This window comes from Urocampus carinirostris, chromosome 20, assembly GCF_059441175.1.
Source record: "Urocampus carinirostris isolate Australia breed hairy pipefish chromosome 20, RoL_Ucar_1.0, whole genome shotgun sequence".
In the NCBI taxonomy this organism is placed as follows: Eukaryota; Metazoa; Chordata; class Actinopteri; order Syngnathiformes; family Syngnathidae; genus Urocampus; species Urocampus carinirostris.
The window spans coordinates 4,081,501-4,099,132 of NC_142368.1; the positions used below are offsets into that span (position 1 = coordinate 4,081,501).

The 17,632-nt window shown below is 38.6% G+C and overlaps 1 protein-coding gene and 1 pseudogene across 2 annotated transcripts; one reads left to right on the forward strand and one right to left on the reverse strand.

Annotated features, from left to right (window-relative positions):
• Positions 1–740: 740 nt before the first annotated feature.
• On the reverse strand, positions 741–15,431 carry nr2e1 (nuclear receptor subfamily 2, group E, member 1). 2 transcript variants are annotated; one of them, XM_088324888.1, is made up of 9 exons: positions 15,030–15,431; positions 9,858–10,003; positions 7,414–7,501; positions 6,127–6,365; positions 4,973–5,119; positions 3,787–3,883; positions 3,569–3,718; positions 3,390–3,495; positions 741–1,513 (listed from the first exon to the last, which is right to left on the reverse strand). In XM_088324888.1, the coding sequence occupies exons 1-9, from the start codon at positions 15,085–15,087 to the stop codon at positions 1,351–1,353; spliced, it is 1,194 nt and encodes a 397-aa protein (XP_088181014.1). In that variant the 5' UTR covers positions 15,088–15,431; the 3' UTR covers positions 741–1,350. The 2 variants fall into 2 exon arrangements, with proteins under 2 accessions (XP_088181014.1, XP_088181013.1); XM_088324887.1 differs by having other exon boundaries at positions 3,569–3,721.
• LOC148346042 (U2 spliceosomal RNA) lies at positions 6,906–7,025 on the forward strand (annotated as a pseudogene).
• Positions 15,432–17,632: the final 2,201 nt, after the last annotated feature.

Genomic DNA, 17,632 nt, shown 5'->3' on the forward strand with positions numbered 1-17,632 from the left:
GTTTCTCCCATTTGCTTCAATGTATTCCAGTATGCGCTCCATTGTGGGTCTTTAATGGTTTTTAACTAAAATGATTTTTGTATGCCTTAAAATGTCAGTGTATTATTTAGCGCCTCCTGGTATTTTGTTTTGTAATTCTTCACGGTCAAGAAATAAGCATTTATTTGAGCAAAGATCCTCACCTAGAGGTAGCTGACATGATTGACCGCCAACTTGCTGCCAAGGCTCCCGACAAAACCGTTTTTTTCCCTTTGCACATAACTTTAATGATTTATTATCACAAGAAAATGTTATAAATAAATGGCTAAAAATAAGATTCCACTCTCAGATAAATGTTGCTCCTTTTAAGCATTTGTCATTTTTCATTTTACTTTTCTTTTACATATTTCCGTTTTCTTATTTTTTTTCCTTTTTTTCTTCCCCTTTCTCTTTTTTTTAATTTTTTTCTGTCTTCTCTTTTACTTTTCATTTTTTTCATATTTTCCTTTCCTATTTTTTTCTTATACTATTTTCTTTTTTAGCAAAAATCTGAGAGGAAATAATATTGCTTTTTGGTCACTCTAAGTCTCCGTACTTTGTATTCTTGCACTTTTTACCACTCGTTTTCGGTTACACAACACAAAATGCCAATTACTGTTAGTAATTAGTTCAGGATTGGAGAGGATCAATGTGGCAGCACACCAGTTCTTTGTAGAGAAAACAAAAAAGTAACATTCAGTGTTTTTTATTCATATGCTTTCACCTCTAAATAGTTATAACTCCAAAATATTTACAACAGAATAAAACCACCATATTATTCCACAAAACAGCACTCCCAAGTGCTGATTTTTTTTTTCTTTTAATTCATGTTAGTGTCTAACTTTTAAGTTGACCTAAACCTTTTCATGTAGCGCCTCGATACATAGACGCCCCCTCCAGCCTACCCCACGGTAGTCCATAACTGGGTTTGTATGACTTCGATTTTTTTTCTCGTTATTTGGTTTCCTCCATTCAGATTGAACACAGCAATAAAAAATATTAAATTGGTCGTCAAGCTCATTGGTCTCGCAGACACTCGGAGTTCTTTTTCCTTGGTCGAGTCACTTGGCAGCTGCTCCCTGCAGTCTCGTCATCCGTATTTGAACATGAATAGCTTTCCTCCGTCCACTCCAGTGCTTCTGTAAAGGCAACCCTATTATGGTGGTTACACTAATCCTTTAACTAGAACCCTTGTTAACAGGCTAGTTGATGAACTTGTTTTTCCTGACGTGTTTTTCTTTCATACAGATGTGCTTCTGCTAACTACACCCCGGCTCCCTTTACCCTCGCTTCATGTTCAAGTCTTTTTTTTTTCTTCTCTTAGGAGCGGGGTCATATGTCACTGGATTTGTACATGTCTGAGAGGAGCCGAGTGATGGGAACATTTCCGATGGTTTTCTTGAAGAACACCTCCTCGATTGTGGACGGGCCGACAGAGCGCAAGGACGGCAGGAGCAGCAGCAGCTTGCCGAAGCGGCACGGTTGAGTCGGGTACCTGTAGGGCAAGTGTCAATTAAAAATTAAAAATATTAAAAATCTGACAGTGCCCCGGATATATATTGCACCTGGAGAATATGGATCAAACAGTTCATCTCTTTAAAGGGGCAAATGTATACCACAATAATAGCTAAATGAATGATCAATAATGGGTAAACTTTATAAAAAAAGTTTGTGAAAAGGGGAGCAGGGATTGAGCCCAAAGCAGTTTTTGTGGTCAAAATGGCCGCCCTCAATGGGACACACAAAAAACATACACAACACACTATTTCAAATATAGTGTTGGTTGATTTCTCTGTAAAAGGTCCAGTAGAAGATTGGTGGGGGGGACTATTGTAAAACAATTAAATTACATTGTTGGCAACTTAATTTGCTGATTTACAATTTTATGTTAAAAATTCAAGTTAGTATTTCATATTTATTTTAAAATTGAGAAAAAGAATAATTAAACTAGTTGCAAACATAGCAAGGTAATTTAACTGTTTTGAAATATGTTTCATTTTGTTTTTTAGATATTTATAAATATTTGATTTATTTGATAATTGATAAAAATCTGCAATAAAAAAAATTGCCCTGTTGTAATGGCAGCTAATTTAGCTGATTTCATCCATCCATCCATTAGCTGCACCGTTTATCCTCAGTAGGGTCGCGGGGATGCTGGAGCCCATCCCAGCTATCTTCAGGCAGTGGCGAGGGGACACTCTGTACTGATTGACAGCCAGTTGCAGGGCACACAGGGACAGACAATTTGCTCGCTCATTCACACCTAGGGACAATTTGGACCGGCCAATTAACCTGACATGCATGTTTTTGGAATGGTGGAGGAAACCGGAGTGCCCGGAGGAAACCCACGCAAGCACGTGGAGAACATTCAAACTCCACACCGTAGGGCTGCGCGCTAACCGCCGTACCGCCCTATTATACATTTAGATTTTACATATATTTTAATTTTAAAAGGCAGAGGCAATGAAAACTTCAAACCAATTCTAGGAAAACAAGTTTGAAATAAATCGCCGCTGCTATTTGAAAACGATTTAGAAAAAAAAATTACTATGAAAAAATGCAAAAAAAAACGTCATTTTTAAATTGCAGTGGAAATCTAGTAAAATACAGGGAAAAAAAATACTTCAAATGAGAAAAATGATCAGCCGATGGAACAAACATTTTCCCCAATTTGCAGTTATGGTTCAGTAATGCAGTAAAGCAATCATTTCTTTTGTGAATTTTTTCAAATTCAGAAAATGTTCCAATTTTTATCTTTAAGATAAATAACCCTATTTTTATCGCCTACAAAAATCGAAGGCATGCATTTTATCACTTTGGGCACAACTTTTTTTTTTAAACTAAGTACTGGCGACTCCAGGCGTGGACATAAATACATCTTAAACAAAAAGTTCGCTTCTTAGGAGGTTAAATTGGGGGGTTCAATTCACTTGTTTGAAAAAAAAGTTTTTATCTTTAAACTGAATGGTTGATCCACTGCAACTCCCAAGGACTGGGATCACCAACCTTTTTGAAGCTGAGAGCTACTTTTTTGCCACGTATTAGCACAAACTACCTCATTACTGTGTTACTATATTATTACCTGGTTATTATTATTAGAAGTAGTGTAAAATTGACACAGTAAACCACTAAACATCTGCCTTGTTTAAAGTCTTAGAAAGATTTACATATTGAAATAATTTCGAAAATATTTTTGAAGAATTAATCATCTGTTCAAAGATACTGATTATGTCATGAGAAATCGATGACAGTTCGGAATCAATTTCCTAGACAATCAAAGTAACCCCTCACTTTTTAGAACTGGTCTGTGGGCTACTATAGTATTATGGGGCTATTTGGTGCCTGTGGGCCCTATGTTTGGATAGTCTTACCTGGTGTGTATATAGCTATTAAGCGTGAGCTGTGCTTCATCTTGTAGCGCGGCAATGGCACTGCCGTTTCGGAAATTCCTGATCTCCGTACCCCCCTGCGTTGGAACTGTCCCCAAAACACGGATGTCAGTTACAAATGACAAATTACAAACTGTCAGTAATGCCGACCAGAATCTCACCGGCTTTGAACGTAACGATACATTTCAAACAGGCAAACTCTGTGGCGTCCAACCGCATCTGTCGGAACCTGGTCACCACCTCTTGGAGCGCATGGATCTCTGACATGATTTTGTTCATGCGCTGGGATTCCGTGTTTTCCGAGTTCATCCCTGCTGCGGACCAGACGTTACAAAAAGGTATTTTTAGACACAGACTGGCGTGTCTGTGTGTTACGTACCGGAAACGGCGAGTAAAGTCGTGGAGTCAACAGGGATTGCCCATTGCGCGATGCCCAGGACAAACAACTCTCGCCAGGCATCCTCCAACAGAATCAACTGCAAAGATTATGTTGGATTGTATATCGTCAACCACAGGAAGTCGAGATGGAAGACAATTTGTGATATATTTTTTAAATTTTTGGATGCATTTATTTATTTTTCTCCGATTAATCAGGGGTCAGCTCCCATACACACACACGTGCGACTGCGTGTAGTAGATGATGCGACGATAGTTCTACCCAACCGATGTCGCAACCCTTTAAGTTGTGAGTCAATAGGTGATCAAACTCACCAATTTCAACCCCTCATGCCAAGCACCAAGCAGGGATACCGAACATGGGCACCAATGTTCGCGGTACAAACCAGCGACCTTCCAGTCTTGAGGCAGGCGCCCTACCTCTAGGCCACCAAGCTGGTGGTCAGAAGCATTCATTTCATCACGGGATTTTCGACCGTCAGACACTAAAGGGACTGTATTTCACCAATAGATGTCGCTGTATTGTGTAATGCAACTAAAAAGGAGTGCTAAAAACCACAAGGGAGAATACTAACTACTATCTTTTCATTATAGGCTTACTACATTTTATTAAAACTGTGTGCTTTATTTTACAATACACAGGGTGTATCCCAGGAAGTGCTGCAAATTAATGATTTAAAATGTAATTGTTTTTAATCTCTCTCTCTCTCATATCTAACTACAGGAAATCTTTGTTTCTGTCTAGAAATAAAACAAATTTGATTTGTATTTTAAAAAAATATATATTTTTGGATAAAATAAGGCATAATTGTAGGTATTTTATTTATAATGATGCTTTATTGAGAATATGTCCCTCTAAAGGTATTTTTAAATATCTAATTATTTATATAAAATGGTTATGTAGGATTTTAGATGGTCTGTGTTTCTACAAATTTTATATGCATAATAAAGTACAGTTAAATAAAATGATTTAATCAATGGGTAAAATATCAAAGGTGCCCCCGTATAATTTTTCATTCCCCCCATTTAATCATGTTTTTCCATACATGGACACCTCTGGCCCATTCTTTCAATTTCTGTCAAGCAAGAGGATCATGTCTGCCATCCTGTAATCTAATCCAATCCGATTTGTTTTTCCTTAAATCCCGTCACGCGTGATTGAGATCTACCTGGTCCGACAAGGGGAGCGTGGAGAAGGCAGGCACGCTCTTTGCCCATTTGATGCTCATGAAGAGGAGACGAGCTGCCGACTCGCAAACAGACTCGGTTGCCACCTCGTACAGGTACATGGGGGTGGCGCTGACTTCGTGGGGGTACTACAAAACAAAGGGGAAGTAGGGGTCACAATTTCAGAAACAGTCAAGCTCATTGTATACAGCAAAGGTCAAATTCCAACCCTCGCCACCTGCTTTTTAGCCACGATTAACGTCGGATTTGCGGGGAAAATCTAATTGGCGGATTTGTGCCACTAAATCAGGGCAAAAATGTCAACTTCTAACCCTACTGGAAAAAAACATTTAATAATAATTTGGACAAGGAGATGATGGTTCCAAGAGCCAGCTTCTGTACACCAGCGCCCCCTCCATTGGCTGCCGCCTGGCTCTCTACATACCCAACCCCTTTGGGCCCTTCCACAGGTGGTGAGCAAATGAGAAAGGGCATGCTGTTAAGGTGGCTCGGGCATGTCTTGAGGTTAACCTGGTGATGCCTCAGGATTGAGTGAGATGGCCTGAACAAAGTGGCTGTCTTGTCAACTATGTCTCTAGGTTAGCCTGTCTCAGTATCTCGTCGGATGAGCTGGACAAAGTAGCTTAGGGATAGGGAGGTTAAGGTATCCCAGTAACCCGACCCTGGATAGGTGTAAGAAAATGGCTGTATGGATGGATAAATTATCCCTTTATGTCTTGAGGTTAACCTGTGAATCACTCGTGATCTCATCGGATGTGATGGGCGAAGTGGCTTGGGATGGGAGGTTTGGGTATCCCTGGATAGGTGGAAGAAAATGATTGAGGAATTATCCCCTTTATGCCTTTGGGTTAGCATGGGAATGCCTCAGTATCCCATCATATGAGCTTGACAAAATGGCATGGGGATACTGAGGTTTGGGTATTCCTCAGATCTGACCTTGGATAGGAGCAAGAAAATGAATGATCAGATTGTCCGCTATGTATCTTGGTTAGCCCGGAAGGCCTTAGTTTTCCATCAATGAGTTGGACTAAGTTGCTGGGGATATAGGGTTCTGGGCTGCTCTGCTCAGGTTGCTGTCCCTGCGATGTCAAGGATAAGCGGGAGATGATGGATGGATGGAATGAGTGATGGTTACCTTGGGGGTGGGCTGGGCCAGGCCGACGATGGCCTGCTGCCTTTCAGGCGTGCTAGCCACGGTGCTCATGTCCAGCGTGTGGGGCTCCAGCTGGGTGACTGTGGTGAAAAACGGGGTCGTCGGCAGAGAGGAGCCGGGGAAGTGCGCCGAGGAGCCATTGACTTCTTTGTGACCCCGGAAGTAGAGGGCTACCTGTTTGCGGATGGTCGACGTTCGGGGCCCCCGCTCATGTTGAACGGCTGAAAAAAATCATCATCTGTGTATTTTAAACAGTACTTCAATTTTTATAAGATTCGGCTGTTATAATGAACAATTTTGGTCTTTACAATGCGGTGAAAATGACTTAGATTTTAAATTATTTGCAATTGTGTGTATTCTTCAAACACAATACTGGTTGAAAAGACCTCAATACTGGATTGAAAAGCTGACTTTTGGGCTTAAATTTGGACCGCATTAAACGAAACAAACCACTATTTTTAGACTAAGTTGGTTCCACATTGGTCAGAATCTTGTTTAAAACTAATTAAGTGCATTATTCAACATTTGAAAGACACCTGGTGCTTGAATAGTAGAATAAAGATATATTGCCGCACTGTATAAAAGTACAAAAAATTACTTACAAATCTACCATGGGGAAGTTTAATATCTTAGTAAACTCGTGGCTAGGCACTAAGTGATTTAGCAAGGCTTTGATGCTAGGTCCTTAGCAAGACTTTGATGCTAGGTCCTTAGCTTGGCCTTGTTGTTTTTGGACTGTGGCTTTGATGCTATGTCAGTCCTTAGCTTGGCCTTTGCCATGATTTTTGATTTTTGCAATCCGGAGATGGAATAAGAGCTTGCTCTGTCCACTCCACGCATCGGCCCGGTATTGCAGTACCTCCGGGAACGGTGCATTCGCAATGATCGCAGCAAGGCTTTAGGGCTAGGACCTTAGCTTGGCCTTTTGGCTGAGAGTAAGTGTCCCGGCTCCTAGGCTTTGTAGCGTATTATGAACTGACCGATAACGGATAATGGATAATGAATAACGAAGATAGAACAATAACCCTTAAAAACCCCAAAAAACCCCCGCATAGAAATGTTTCATGAAATGGTTATTTTACACAGAGGATAAATAATACATGCTTGTAGCAAACAAATGCAACATAACTTTTTTGAGTTTTGGCGGAGATTGATATTTGTTGCTCCTGTGTAAAAACAAAAGCATTTCCGTTTTTGTCATGTTGTAATAAAGAATTAAGCCCATATGCAGAGTTACAATACAACTGTAATGTTGAAATATACATTTACCATCTTTATTCATGTTGACTTCCAGGCACTTTTTCAAGCGGCACGCCCGGCATTGGTTTCTGTGAGTTTTGTCCACGGGGCAGCCACCCTACACACAGACACACACACACAAACACACATTTACACACACGTAAAATGTGTGTTATCATATAATAGCAGCAACGCTCCTCTCCTTACTATTATCTTCCCAGGAGACCAATTTCCAGGTGCTATCATCATCATCATTTATCGACCCCTCAATGCAGCCTCATTGCAGGGGGTTGGGGAGGGAAACAAGGAGGCGAGGTCTTGTGTGTGTGTGTGTGGGGGGGGGGGGGGGGGTATTATCCCGCCTCCTGCTCCCTGAATCCTCGCTTTCATCACATTAGATTGGATTACACCTGATAAATTACAACGTTCAGCTATTTAAACGACTGGCCGCATTATGCGTTTAAGCGTGACTGGGGAAAAGTGTTAAAACTTGGATAGGATCGATACTATAGTCCTGGGATTGATACTTCACTTCCCCACCAAATTCCCAAGTGCCGCTTCTATATGTAAATAGCGCCTTTCTCTCTCTCACCCAGAACCCTCGTCCACCCTAAGATTATTCCTGACTGACAGGCACACTTTTAGATCCTCTCCCTACCTGGCCTGCAGCTGCATCCTGCCAATCGGATGGAATAGATGGATTTAGATTTAATTTATTGGTCTCTTTGGGGAAATTTACTTTCACCCACTGTACCAGGGGAATAGAACTCCCATTACACAAATAGAAGAATAACAAACACATACGACAGAGGGACAATGAGGGCAGACTGGTTGAATGGCTCAGCAGAGCCTGTTGTTTAAAAGAGTGATGGCAGAGAGGATCAGACTTTCCCAGAGGACGGCCCTATTAAATCTTATGTATCTACGCCCTGATGATAGTGGGATGAAGTAGTGGGTGAGTGATATCCTTGACTATTGTGAATAGAGGGCCAAATCTGCACGCCCACCCTTTACCGCTCAAAATGACAGATGCAAACAGGAAGCTCAACGCGGTGCTGACTTTACTTTTTTAACGACAGTAAATGACAATGCTGGATGTCATTTGTTTGGTAAAGGTGCCTGCTACTGTAGCGACACCATAAATTTAGATACCATTTTGAAAAATAGTTCACCTTACAGAGAGCAACAAGCGACAGCCAAAAATGTTCCTGACCAAAGACCTGTAAATCCGTTGTCGATTGACACTTTATTTGCATTCACGGTTCACAGATCTGACTACACTGATACCAAATCCCAAATTACTGGGGGGAAAAACCTCTTTGGTTCCAAAATATTGAGTATCACATCGGACGATATGCATTACATGACTTGTGGCGTTAATATTTTTGTTAAAAAATAAACTTTGTGGCTACGACATCACGTCCTTTTGTTTTTGTGACATATTACGTCATAAATAATGAGGGATGAATAAAAAATGATCAAATCAAAATAAAGGAAAGACTTCCTGTGCGGAGTTTGTATGTTCTCCCCGTGCTTGCGTGGGTTTCCTCCGGGCACTCCGGTTTCCTCCCACGTTCCAAAAACATGCATTTCAGGTGAATTGACCGGTCCAAATTGTCCCTAGGTGTGAATGAGCGAATGAGTTGTCTGTCCCTGTGTGCCCTGCGATTGGCTGGCAACCAGTTCAGGGTGTCCCCTGCCCACTGCCCGGAGATGGCTGGGATGGGCTCCAGCCCCCCCGCGACCCTAATGAGGATAAGCGGTACGGCAAATGAGATGAGATGAGATGAGATGAGAAGTTCCAAATATACATAATTCAATAAAATGTCTCCATTGAAGTACATGTATAAATACATGCATACATATCCAAATAAATCGATTTGAAATGCAGACTGTAGTAGTATTTTTGTAGTTTCTTATAGCATTTCTTTCTAAATTAAAGCAAAACTATTTGTCTCTGTTTAAAGCTCTAGTTTTGTAGTTTTTTTGCAGTATTCCTGTAGTAGTATTTTGGTTGTAGACACAGAAAAGGACGATGGGTACGAAGTTGTCACGCCCAAAAAGTTTTTTTTATTGGTAGTACTTTATTAGCTGTTACATATATTTTGTCAGTGGTTTTTGACCATTTTCGTGGGCCGAATCCAAATGAACGGCTGGCTGAAAGTTGCCCACGGCCCTTAGTTTACCCACCTGTGATCCTGGCTCTTGTTCTGATACAGTTGAAATGGAAATGTTCTTCTTATTTTTTATACTATTAATGTTTGCAATATAGTTATTTGATAAAAAATAAAAGACTTTAGTGCCTTATGTCTTCGTGCTATGTTTATGATAATTATAAACTAACTCGGGAGGGAGGTTCAAATATTCAAAGAACATGACGTTTTCAACCTAAAAGTATCGATATCGGGTACGGATTGATCGATACTACATCGTATTTACTTGGAACCAAAATCTCCTACTTTAAAGTTCGCTACCTGCGATCCAGACTTGCACACATAAGTTCTGTTCCGACGAATGCTCCTCTTGAAGAAGCCCGAACATCCGTCGCAGGCGTAGACGCCGTAATGCTTCCCCGAGCTGCGGTCCCCGCACACTTTGCACGGGATGTCCAAAATTCGACCTGAAATTGACATTAAAAATTTTATTTTGCGCACCAAACAAATCAAACAGGAGTTTTATTATTATTGGAACGACGTCAGCCAAGGTTTAATGATCACGGAGCTGTTTGTTCTGACTTTAATTGGTCGTTTTCTTTTAAATAAGTATTCAATCGTTCATTGGAAGTCAATACTTCTTCTTTTTTTAAATATATGAATCGATTGGATCATATTGAATTGAACTGTATTGGCATTGATAACCTAGTGAACATAGTTCGCAACAAGATTAAACATAGGAGAAAAATAAGATTCAAACTTGTCTGGATAAATGCATTGGCAAAAATTGTGAATAAGCTACTGTTTGTAGACTAAATTGTAATCATAATGCAATTAAAAATCGAGGAACTAAATATGTATTTTTGTTCCTAATTCAGTTGGGGAAATGAATCATTAGTGAAAGCTTTCAAATAAAATATACAGTAAAATCTATTAAATGTTTGTTGTTTTATTGCATTTATATAATTTCCCATTTATTCAAATGTGTCCTTCAAATTACTTTTTTTTGTTGTAGAAAACAAATACATGGAAATAAACTCAATTGTAATGATCTTTTCATCACCTGTATCCAATCACCTTTTCTTTTTCTTGTTGTAAACTAAAATTTATTGTAATTTTGTGAACAAAATCCTTACTTAATGTGAAGGAAAAAGGGAAACATTCATAAAAGACCGTCAAGATAAATAAAGAATATTACCTTGGTAATATGACTTAATTTTCCAGCCTTTTTAAATAATTTAGATGTATTTGTGTCACTTATGCAATGATAATGTTACAACTAATATACGAATAACTTCTAAAATGTCACGTATTCCACATTTAATTTCCTTTCCCAATATATCAATTTATCCTCATGTTAAACAATAAAATAACTAGTGTCCCAATGTTTATATATTCCTTTTTACAGAGTGTCAAAAATTATTATATTACATTACACTGCACAAAGATGTGTGAGTTCACAAAAAGTCACACCCTTGGTGTTATAATCAACACTAAAGAGTTAGGAGAATTAGGAGATAACTTGTGCTGTGTAAAACATATATAACACTGTTTTTAATTTAATTACACCAGTGTTTTTAAAACCTATTCTTGTTGTACATGGCTCAATACTAATTTAGTTTAAGTAAATGTCACTTTTCAATAGTTTCACCATAAAACTAAGGAATATGATTTTTACGTTTTCTATTTTTGATATATTCTGGGTCTCGTACTCAATTTTCTTGGGGGGCCACCGGAGTTTGGGTCTGGATAAGGTTGGGCTGCATCTCTACACAAAGTTAATTTTTAAAAATTGAAAAAAAAAATGAAGAAAGATAAGTGGGAAAATCAACTAATCGATTAGTAATACATAAAACAATACAGCAAGCAAACTAAATATGTGAGTAGAAAAGGGAACTATTCAGATCCTGAAGATTTTAATTTTCAAAATAGTTTGTGGTGTATGATAAAACAACACAAATACAGCCAAGTTGTGCTTTGTTACCATACTCAAGCAGATAAATTTGACACACCTTGCTCAAAGGCAGAAACTCACCCAAAGGTTTGTGCAAGGTGAATCCATTTTTCCTTAAGTTTCAGTTCAACAGCAGTGGCAAGCATCTCCCCGGAGGGAATATCCATATCAAACTCATTAAACATGCATGTTAAGACAGGGCACTCACAATATCGCCCCTCGGGCCGCATGTTTGAATCCTTGATTTAGATTTTTTGATTCTGCAATATTAAGGGAACTTTAATTTAATCCCAACTTCAGAAAAAACTCTAATAACTGTCTCTGACTATGGGATTTCCAGGCACACATATTTCAAAATAAAAGTCATAACAGGCCCGTAAAACAATAACCTGGGTTCGGGCCACATTAGAGCCTAGGTGTTGGAGCCATGGAGTAGTAGTAGAGTTATGATTTTGTCCCATTGAAACTCTAATGACTGGCCAAGCATATTTCTTTATGTGTTTTTTTTTTAACTTAGATAAAATTAAATTTAGATTTTAAAACAACCCTAAACTCACGCACCAAACTGTAAAAACATATCTTGCCAAAGGTTTGGGTTTATTTCTCTTTTTGTTGTTGTTGCCAAATGAATCTGTGAAAAAATGTATATTATTGCACGAAACTGTGAACATATATATATATATATATATATATATATATATATATATATATATATATATATATATATATAATTACTGCAGCTAAATGTTATTGCACTTATTTTCACTGCACTATTGTACAATGTACTATTCATCATTCCATTATTGTTATTAAAACTTGGGCCATTTTTCTAACCACTATATTGAATTTTTTTTTTTTTTTTTGGGGGGGGGGGGGGATTAATATTATAGTCTTGTATCTCTTTTCTCTTTAAAGTCTCTATATTACGTATTTTACGCTGGAGTGCCATGTCTAATCTCCTTGCATAAATTGTTTAACTTTGTGCTGCTGCTCGATGTGTGCTTTCATATTTAAGCAATTAACCAATCATATGTCACCCATTTCTTGTTCCCAGGGTCAGAATGCTACCTGGAGGCCATCACAATCAGTTCTGCAGGCCCTCGGACATAAAATAGGTGACGATAAAGCTGTTGGTAGAGCCAATCAGATTTCGAGTTGGCGAGCCAGCGCCTGCTAGAAGGCATGAGAAAATGTCAGCCGTTTTACATGTGATTGGTTAGGGTGACGATAACGGAAGTACTAAAAAAAAAATTGAAAATATCATAAATTGTATGCCAAAAATACAGCAGGACAGGCTCGACTTTGGTCCTTGCATCTTTGGTGATAGAAAATATCTTATTGAGGTGGGAGCAGCACAATGTAGTCTCGCGGGCTGCGTGTTTGAACCTCTTATATTATTCTGTGCTATTAAGGGAATTTTTATTTAATCATAACTTCAAATACAACCCCATCGATCGTCTCCGACTATATGGGAATTCCGTGCACACAAATTTCAAAATAAAGGTGGCCCAGCGTCGTAACGGGCCCCTGTAAAACAATAACCCGTGTGGGGCCACATTAGAAGCGAGGGGGTGGGGCCAGGGGAGCAGTGTTAACTTAATGATTTCGTCCCATTGAAGCTCGTCTGACTGGCCGCATCTCGACAAGCCCCCCCTCTCATAATAGGACTCGACAGCTGCTTTATCCTGCAGGGTTGTAGCCCCCCCTGAAGCCCCCCGGATTAGGCACTGACACCGCCCCTGACAATCATGCATGCGCACCAACTCGCTTCAGCAAACTCTAATCGAGTGTATGGAAATGGACTCCCGTGTTTGATAGAACGGGAGGAAAAAGTGGTTTTTTTGTAGGTGGGGGGTTGGGGGGGGGGGGGGGTCTTCTATGTAATTCCAGTGACGTTTTGCCACCTGCTCGCTGATTCACCAGTGACCCGTCCCAAAGGGTAGCATGGGAATAAGAAAATTCACTCCGGGGAGGCCTTATTATCAGCAATTAGAAAGCTTTCGTTTATTGTTATTATTTTCTTTAACCAGGGGACGACTACCTTGACGACTTGACCTGGGGTGGGGGTGTAATAACACCCGTTATGCCGATTTACAACACAAAAATGAAATGTTAACACGGGAAAAACAAAACGAACAATGTCAATTTTACTGAAATTTTGAATCGTTTATTTTAGTCGTTTGGTTTTTTTTCCATGCCCTTATTACTTTGCGCATATCAGTACTACACTATTGAACCTAAAACCACCCAAAAATGAGTTGACAATCATTTATCCTTCACTTTTAGGCCAAAAACTCGTTTATAAACTTTTTTTGCCAGTGCAAAAAATTTCAAAAATGCTATAAATCCAACTTTATATAATTTATATTAAGTCCCCCTAAAATAAAAAAATATTTTCAATCCTTTATTATCATTTATTATCCTAATGCCCAAAAGGGTTCATAACTCGGTTTACGCAATTACAAGAATGTAAAGGATAACGTAAATTCCAGGTTATTTTCTGGTTTATTTTCAAGTCAAGTCCTAAAACTGCCAAAACTCGTTTATATTACCTATTTTTTGCCAGTGCGACAATATTAAACAATTACATAAAGTTATTAGAAAGTTGTTTTTTCCCCAACATAAAGTTTTTACTGTCCTATATTTTTAGGCCTAAAACTAATCCTAACTTGTTGATAACATTTTCGTTTTTTTCAATGGAACGTTATTGCAGATAACATAAGTTCAACTTGATGTAAGTTATATTTTTTTTTTCGTTAAAAGCAGTTTACCATTTTTTTAGTCTTAGGCCTGAAACTTTCCGTTAGTAACGCGTTCTGCGAATGCGAGGATATTAGCACTTTTCAGTGGCAATTCATTGCCTGAAAAGTGCTTCATAACTAAATTTCGATGATCTGATTCAAAACAATGACACAAATTTAAGCTTTTTTTAATTAAAATTAGTTCACAATCTTTTATTTCTAAGCATGAAACGTCCAAAATTGGTTTAAAATACGTTACTATGTTTGGCAATGCGAGAATATTACACATGACATTAATCGGACTATATGTAAGTTACTCATATTAAATATTTTTTGAAAAGGATGTGTTCAAAAAAGCGACTTGTTCTAGATGTTATAAATGTTACGAAAAACGGCTCTTGTTGCCTAGACGTGAAAAATAAAAAATAGTACATTAAACACGCATATTTCGATGACATAATTATAATTTATAATAACAAATAATGATAAGGATTACAGGCCCGGGACGGAGGATTTGATCGTCTATTTGTCCTTTCGTGGTGTGCGTTTTGAATAAAAAACACAACTTTATTTTCTACCAAATAACTTATTTGCTGTACGAACGTGGATTCTCATAGTGTAGAGAAAATATAAGATTGAATTTGACATTGCTCCTCCTGTTAGAATGTATTTATGAAATAAAAGCAAGGATCTACACTATACAGTGTAATTTTTAGGCTCCTAAATCACTTCTTATATCGCAAAAAAATGTAGATTTTATTTGAAATACTAATTCTTTTCCCCAAGAACTTCACTTACTCGACTTGACGTTGAGTATATCCAAACAGCCACTTGTTGAGCCTGCAGCTTTACTCATCGTGGATGAAAGTTCAAGCTTGAAATTGTCCTTTAAAATATTTTCTTTTAAAAAAAAAGTAATATTTCTTGATCGGACTGCGCTTTCTTCACAGTTTCCCCCCGCCAAACTTCCACAAGGAGTCCGGCACTCTCAGTACGCCCGGCGGCGCATAGTCCTCCCCGCTTTCCCAAGGGTCCCTAGTGGGAAATAAGTATAATAATACTAAAACAAATAAAAATAAACAAAATTTATATGGACCAAGGTGAACCGCGGCCGCCCTAGTGTGACTTTGTGCTGCAGCACCTTGGCCCGAATAAATCAAGCCTGCTAATATTTAGCACAAGTCTTGAAGGGGAGGGGAGGGTGAGAGGGGTCTTTGGGGAGGTGGAGATCTCCACTTCCTTCATCCACTTGGCTTTCTGCAATAAACTCCCCCATGACGTCACCCACTCGCTCACTCTTTCCCTCCTCTCTCTCTCCCATTCATCGACCCTTAAGGCACTGCCCACAAGCCACTCCGGTGTTTTTTCGTCTTTTTTCAAAAAGAAAAAGTGATTTGGTGCGTTTTTTCCCCCAAACTTGCAAAAGTTTTCCTATTTAACTGCTGAGCTTCGTTTCAAAACATTTTCTTCGGCAGAGGGTGCAAAAGTAAGACAACAAAGCTTCACATTTTGTTTTTTACGCTTCATGATAGATTATAGCTAGATAGATAGATGATGAATAATAGATAGTAAAATAATTAATTTGAACAGAATTAAAGACGTTAAAATGTTTTTTGTTTGTTTGGGGAAAATATGATCAGTTTTACCGTTTATTTTATTTTTTTAAAACATAAATCCAAACACTAAAAAAAGCAAAAAGGATTTACAATGCTTTAATAATGTCTTCATTTTTTTACATCAGGCCTCAAAGTGATCTCATTATTTTGAAAAGTGGACTACAATACTTTTTTAGTTTAAAAAAATAAAAAACGGATAGTTGGTCACCTGACTTCGTTACCGTTTATACACGTGTAATATTGCGAAAAGTTTTCCGTGCTTAATTTTCAATGCATTCTGAAAATTGGGACTACAAAAAATACTAAAGCCAGCAATTCGACATTTTACCCATCTCAGGTGAGATTTTTTAATGACGTCACTGTGGACAACAGGTGTTTTTTTTCATCTGAAAAATAATTTCTACACGCCCATTGCCTAATAATAATACTTATAGTCACTGCTATAGTCTACAATCTGCATAAATTCTGACAAATATCATCTTAAAGGAAATTTACCAATGCCACCTGTTTTATCCATTTTAGCTCTGCTTCTGGTATGGACGTCACTGTGGCCAAGCACGTAGACGAAGAGCAGTCGCTGCCACGTTGATCTTGCAAGATATGCTCGCCACGTTATTACTGGGCAAAATTCTCAATATGTAAATATAAATGTAATTATGTTCCCCACTAAATTCTTAAACAAGTCAAGTCGTTGTTATTCGAAGAGCCCTTAATCACAAGGAATCTCAAAGGGCTACACAGACTGTTGCAAACTACAGACTATTATTACACCATCCCCTGATCTAAAGCCTACATGAGGGCAAGGAAATACTCAAAGACCTCAGCATTTGACCACTAGAGGTCCGTATTGGGTCGTGCATTTGAAAATAAGTGCTACAAAGTGCAAGGAAGATTGAATGCTATACCGAGATCCAAATTAACCAAACCGCACCATTTTCCTTCTCGATTTTTATCCAGCCTTTTACTACATTTGATTTTTGGGGAATCTAAAGGTGTCCGACAATTATGTCAGGTCACTTTAATTGATGCTTATCTATCCATCCATCCATCTATCCAAGCCATTCTCCCCTCATGGGAAGTGGCTAGAGTCAAGAACGCACTCACAATTACCAAACATAAATTCCACTTCGCTCTTCCTAACACGACACCGAGCATTAGGCCCACAGCACAAGGGGTAAGTTGCTATACTATGCAACCCTTCATCAGCAGAGAGCCCCAACAGCATGGACTGGTTTACCCCCTCCGCATCATATGTGTCAATATCAGTAATTCTTAACTATCCTTCGCCATTCACATCCATCCCTAGAACATACTCTTGCATGCATTCAATGTCAAATTAATACAAATTTCTCGACCTGTATTTGAAAAAATGTACCTTACATGCATGTATTTTTTTAAATTCTTTAAATCAGTATACATTTTTTTACCACTAGTGGGCTATGAATAATACACACTGTGCCTTTAATGCAGGGATGCCAAATAAATTTTTGCCCAAGGACCACATGGTTGAAAAAACATGCTCATATTAGCAAGACTAGGAAATGAATGGCATAAAAAGTGTGACTTAGCTGGAGGGCTGTGGGTCTTTTTGGTGGCTCACAATTAAATTATGAGTCAGGGATTTCAGATTTTATAATTAAACGATTCTTGAAGGATTTTTTTTCTTATATTTTCTTCCTCTTTAAGATTTAATTTCCTGAGACGGAGTGGAAACAAATGTTGGCCTAGAGAGGAATGGGCTTCACCAGGCTGTACTTGCCCAAGAGAGACCACAGGAAATTGTCA